Source organism: Lactuca sativa, chromosome 7 (assembly GCF_002870075.4).
Source record: "Lactuca sativa cultivar Salinas chromosome 7, Lsat_Salinas_v11, whole genome shotgun sequence".
NCBI lineage: Eukaryota > Viridiplantae > Streptophyta > Magnoliopsida > Asterales > Asteraceae > Lactuca > Lactuca sativa.
The window spans coordinates 23,409,177-23,415,806 of NC_056629.2; the positions used below are offsets into that span (position 1 = coordinate 23,409,177).

At 36.1% G+C, this 6,630-nt stretch overlaps 1 protein-coding gene across 1 annotated transcript; it reads left to right on the plus strand.

The window, feature by feature from the left end:
• Positions 1 to 2,982: 2,982 nt before the first annotated feature.
• Positions 2,983 to 3,414, plus strand: LOC111907509 (extensin-3-like). Its single transcript, XM_023903314.1, has one exon. It carries the CDS (start codon positions 2,983 to 2,985, stop codon positions 3,412 to 3,414), a length of 432 nt encoding a protein of 143 aa, XP_023759082.1.
• The last annotated feature ends 3,216 nt before the right edge of the window (positions 3,415 to 6,630 follow it).

A 6,630-nucleotide genomic window follows, 5' to 3' on the forward strand; every position in this document is an offset into this window, starting at 1 on the left:
GTCCTAATTACCAGGACGCCGATCTAATAGATTAATAAGCATATTAAACGAATACAAGCATACAATCCGAGAAAGGGCCGGCCTTGGTGCCTTAGACCCTGTTGACATAGTGAGGATAACTCACCTTGCAAGTGGATCGAAGATACAATATCGAACTCTTCCAAACCACGCTCCCAAATACCCACACCTATTCCACCAATAATTCCCATCATAAATTCTAATTTACTCAAACTGCCCTCTCAAGGTACTGGTCCTTCCTTTGGTCAAAGTCAACAGTCAACCGTCCCTGTTGACCTGACTCGTCGAGTGTAGCTTCCAACTCGTTGAGTCCAGTGCGTCTATCTAATTGGGAAAACCCCAGAAGACTCGCCGAGTTCAATCGTAAACCCTGTCCTGAAAACCCTACATTGACTCGTCGATTCGGATTATCCGACTCGTCGAGTCCATGAAATCTATACCTATAATCAACCGATTCCGAGCTAACCCATTGTTCCAAACAGTAGATTTGAGTTCCTAGGGTGTGTTTTCAACGTAAAGTTTCCACCTTTATGTGCTTGCATGGCTTTAAAGGCTCAAAAGGCATTTATTCAAGCATGGAAATGGGGTTTAATTCCTAAGGAAGGGCTCATACATTGCAAGGCTCAGAACTTTATGAACTTGGAACCCAAGAGGGATCCAGATCTGAAGTTTCAACTTCAAATCTAGCTCATGTACCCAATATAGCTCCATAATCAAGGAAAAATCCCTAACTTCACCCAAAGAGATATAGAAGGTAATAAAGCTAATATCACGAATGGATACCTCAAAATGAAACTAGAGGAGGCAGGTTTTATAGATCCACACAGTTTCTTGCTGCTAGCATCTTAATCTTCTAACTCCCTTCATAAACTTCACCTTTCAAAAGCTCAAACACACTCAAACAAAGCTCATAGATGAAATAGGGTTTTTCTGGGCTCTCAGGGGCTGTAGGGGACTGAGGGAGGCGCTAATGGTCCTTTAAATAGGGTGCCAAACCCCAGAAATTAGGGTTTCACCCTCCAGCTCCAATTCGTCGAGTCACTCTTCCTACTCGGTGAGTTGGTCACTTAAACACGTGCCCCAAACCCGTTGTTACTCGACAAGTCAGGCAACCAGCTTGTCAAGTAGATCTTGAATTCATGAGAAATTATAACCGAAATTGATACACGGGAATCGGGGCGTTACAAAAGAGTTATGGATTCATATCGAGAGTTCATTACTAGTATGTAAGTTTCTTATAGCAAGCCATAATAGATAATTCTTGATTTCCCAGTTGTAGGTGAATGGCTTATTCTTGTTGACATGGCTAGATCAAAAAATATAGAACAAGCTGGTCAAAATGGATTCAAAGCCAAAATGCAGGTAATTTTCAAGTTGACTAAAACTTTTCATTTCTTTAAAAAGAATTATAAAGTTTACTAAAAATTTGATCTTTTTTGATTTATTAGTTATTATTCTTGAATCACATGTAATTCCTCTACGGTAACCTAGAGTGTTGGCGACATTACAATGTCTGATCGATAAAAATCACATGTGATTCACATATGAATCACATGTAAATTACAATTGAATCACCTATGATTACATGTGATTCACATGTAATTCACAAATGAATCACATGTAATTCATATGTAAATCACAAGTGAAACACATATAAATTACATGTGATTGACATGTAAATCACATTTAACTCACAATTGAATCACATATAAATTACATATGATTCACATGTAATTCACATATAAATTACATGTACTTCACAAATGAATCACATATGAATTACATGTGATTCACATGTAATTCACATACGAATCACATGTAATTCACATATGAATCACATGTAATTCACATTTAAATCACAAGTAAATCACCTATAATTAATGTGATTTACATATAAATCACAAGTGAATCATATATAATTACATGTGATTCACATGTAATCACAAGTGAATTACATATGAATTACATATATATGTACATATGCAATTTGTGTGAGTTTTTGCGTTAATTATCTTTTTAAATTTTATTATGAATTTCACGTTTGAATCTTAAAAGATACAATCAAATATGAATATTACATTATATAATCACAAGTGAATCTTACATGATATATAAATATGCATTTTTATAAGTGTTCTTACATTAATCGTTTTTTTTTTAATTTTCTTACAGATTTGAAAGAACTTGTGCAAAATATTAAAGAGGTGAAAAGTAATAAATTAAAAAGATATACAAATCTTGACAGGAAGACATCAAAATGCTTTGAAATTTTGTTGCATTTCTATAATTTTATTTTGTATCGAATAAAATATTTGTAATATTATGTTTAGAGATTAGTAAATAAAAATGGTTTTTTAATGATTTACTTAAGAATATTATAGTATAAAATATGCTTATATGCACTTGAGAAAATACGCATATATGCACCTAAAACGTTGATTTTTTAGATTAAAAGAATTATAATTTTTTTAAAATACTCAATTATTTTAATTTACTGATTTTTAAAAATATTGTAGTTTTAAAAATAATCTTTTTTTTTTCAATTTTTTTAAAAATTCATGTTTTCTATAAAATTTTAAAAGACTCTATATTTTTATAATAAATTGATTTTTTTAAATCCAAAAATTGGATTTATTATGTTAATTTTTAGACATTTTTATTAATATTTCAAATAACAAAAAAAAAAAAATTAAACATTAAATCGGATTGGTAAGATGTCTATCATGTTCTTAATTAGTTGATTTTGATCAAACGTTCCACCTTTAGTTTTCGAAAAACTATGAGTTCTCAACAGATCTCACCCCTATATATATATATATATATATATATATATATATATATATATATATATATATATATATATATATATATATATATATATATATATATATATATATATATATATATATATATATATATATATAGTTAAAAACAATTAAAAACACAAACTTACCAACACCACCCATGACCACTACCTACCACCTACAACCCCTCAACCATCAACTACCACCAGTCATCGCTCAGTGCCACCATCCACCCACCTCCACTACCCACTATTATTACCAAATATCCATCACCACAACCAATAACCCACTATCACCATCCACCACCACCACAAACCTCTACCACTACCAGCCACCACCACCCATCACTACCACCTGCTACTACCACCCCACCTATCACTCACTAAAACCACCACCTCTACCACCATCACCACCTATCATTATCACCTGTCTCTACCACCCATCACCACCACCCACCACCATCATCCCAATTACCAACCACCACCCACCTACCAATATTACCACCCATCACCTACGAAAATCACCACCCACTGCCACCACCCACCACTACCATCAACCACCACAGCAAAGAACTACCACCCCTCACCTATAACCACCACCCCACCACCAAACACCATCACCCAACTCACCACCAACCATCACCTATCATCACCACCCGCCTTTACCGCCATCACCACCATCAACCATCATTATCACTACCACCTGCCTCTATCACACGCTACCCATCGATATTGTAACCGCCTTCCAACATCACTACCTATCACCCACAAAAACCTCCACCATCCATTACCACCACCCCATCCACCACCATCACTTACATCCACCAATATTCCCCACCACCCACCATCATTGAAACGTACCCAAAAATATGATCCAAAAATTTTATTTTTTTAATTTAAATAAAAAAAGTATTCCAAAATCATTATCCATACATTTCAAATAAAAACTAGTATATCAAACATCATATCAATAAGAGTAATATCACAAAAGTGGAATTCACGTGGTGTGTGCGATGCAGTCATCCCGAGTTATTCCCCTTAGAACCAGAAGTACCTAAAACATAAACGGAAAACCGTAAGCATAAAGCTTAGTGAGTTCCCCAAGATATCGTATACCATACATATAACACATAATGGGCCCCGTCCATAGAGTATAACGGGCCCTCCCTAACTCGCATAACGGGCCCCGCCCAATAAGTATAACGGGCCCCGCCCAATGAGTATAACGAGCCCCGACCTAAATCGCATAATGGGCCCCGCCCACATATAATTCATACTATATAATCAATAATAGCAAAAAGAATAATCATCAAGCCCTGCCTAGTAAGCATACAAGCACATACACATACTAGTGTCACACAGACAATAAGTAATCTAGCATAACAGATCATGGGTCGATATTTGTGTCTTCAACCCGCTAAACATGGTGAGGAAACTCACCTCTGAATCTGAGCGATAGCTGAATAGGTCCCAACTCTGAATATAAACTTTAACCATCACCTAAACAATAACCAATCCTTAGATACAACTCAAAATACCTCAACACCCCCCCCCCCCCCTCAAACCATTTAGGTCAAACTTGGTCAAAGATAAAAGTCAAGGTCAAGGTCAATAGTCCATGTTGACCCAACACGCCGTGTTTCTCCATCATCCAAATAGTCGGGAAACCCCCAGCCCACACGCCGTGTTCACTTGCAAACATGTCATGTTTGCCTGAGTTCCAACAACTTAATACATTAAGCTGCTTTCTTCGACTACAAGAGCTCCAAAGCTCAGATCTAGACAAAAATGAGATTTAGAAGGTTAAAGTTTCCAACTTTATCCACTGGGTTTAACAAAAGGGTACAAAACCCAAACCATAAAGCTTGATAATGCAATGGATTAAAAATAAGCACTTAATCCTTAAATTCTAAAGTCCATCCTTTCCAGAAGTGATTCTAACACCCAAACCATATCAAAGGTTGGTGCTTTTTAGACATACATATCCAATGCAAGTCTTGAACTCATAATAGGTTAAAATGAGGATTTATAAACTAGTCTCTATGCATGGCTTGAAAACTTGATTATAGACTAGATCCAAGACACTACTAGATCACCTTGACTTGGAGATCCATAAAGTTGCAAACTTTATGAGATGTAACCATTCCAATATTCAAGAACATGAAACTAAAGGGACAAAACTCAAGATCTAACAACTTGGAATGATAAAAATCGAGTCTTGGACTCTAGAAGAGTGACAAGTTGAATAATGAGGGCTTCCTTACTGGATCTTTTCTTCGTACCTCCACCTTTTTCCTTCTTTAGCTTCAAAAACACCAAACTCGCTCAAAAATGGGATGGAAAGATGATTATGGTTGAAAAGGACGATTTGGGGGAATGGAGGATAATAAAGAGACCAACTCTTGGGGACTTAAGGAGATTATATAGGGTGCAACACCCTAAAAATTATAGTTTTCTCCACCAGCCGCCAACAGCCAAGGAACGACACCAGCGCTGTGTTGGTCCAGTAAAATTTACGGCCCAAAGACTTTTTGTCATGCCGTGGTGAGGCTTCACCACACTGTTCCAAAGAGAAACCATGAACAATTTAGAATTAATTTCATATATGGAATCAAGTGTTACAATCATAATCACCACCTACCACCCACCACCACAAACATCATCACTACCTACCACCACCACCCACCGCCATTACCACTAAACATCAAAACATGCAACCACCACCCATCAGCACCACCCGCCATCACCCAACCATTAACACCCCTACCACCACCTTTCACCACCATCGTGTATCATCACCTATAACCACCACCAGCAACCACCACAAATCAACTATCATCCAAGGCCCCCATTACCCAACACCACCACCACCACCTCAACCCATTACCTACAACCATCAACACCATATATTATTAAATACATATAATCGCATACATTATGTGTGATTATATGAATTTCATCACATAAATTATATGTGATTTAATGCATATAATCATATATGATTATATTCATCTAATCACCTATGATTTATATAAACAAGATTCGTTTTCATGTTTTCCATTCAATAATTTCCTCATATATTTAATCATATTTGAATATATGTTTTTAATAATATATGGTTAATGTAGACAAAGATTTATTTTCGTGTTTTTGATCCAAGGGTTGCTCCCTTGTATACAATTACATTTTATTATATATATATATATATATATATATATATATATATATAATCACGTATGATTTATATAAACAAGATTATTTTTTGTATATATAAATTATATGTGATTAGATACACATAAAAACATGTTATTAGATTTATTTAATCACATATGATTAAAGTTTCTAAAGAACAATTATTGAATCGAGAATGCATGAATCTTGTCCACATAAATCATATATGATTGGATACATATAATCACATGTGATTATATGTATTTATGTAACAGCCCAGATTTCCAGGTATCATTACTGATTTGATTATTTTGTGTTTTGAGAGGGGACTCGGCGAGTTGGAGCCCAGACTCGCCGAGTAGGGTCGCGATTTTTGGACGCGGGATTCGTCTGGACTCGGCGAGTCCAGGATATGGACTCGGCGAGTCTGCGCTGTTTAATGAAACCCTAATTTCCCGGTCCTAAGCCCTATTTAAAGGACCTTATGGCCCTCATTTGCGGCCACCTTGAACCCTAAGAGCCCCCATTCGTCTGTGAGCCCTTGTGAGTGTATTTGGAGGCCATTTGTTCACCATTTTGTGTGATATTGCAAGAAAGGAGGGAGAGGATCAATCTTGAGGAGTTGGGGAGCGTGGATC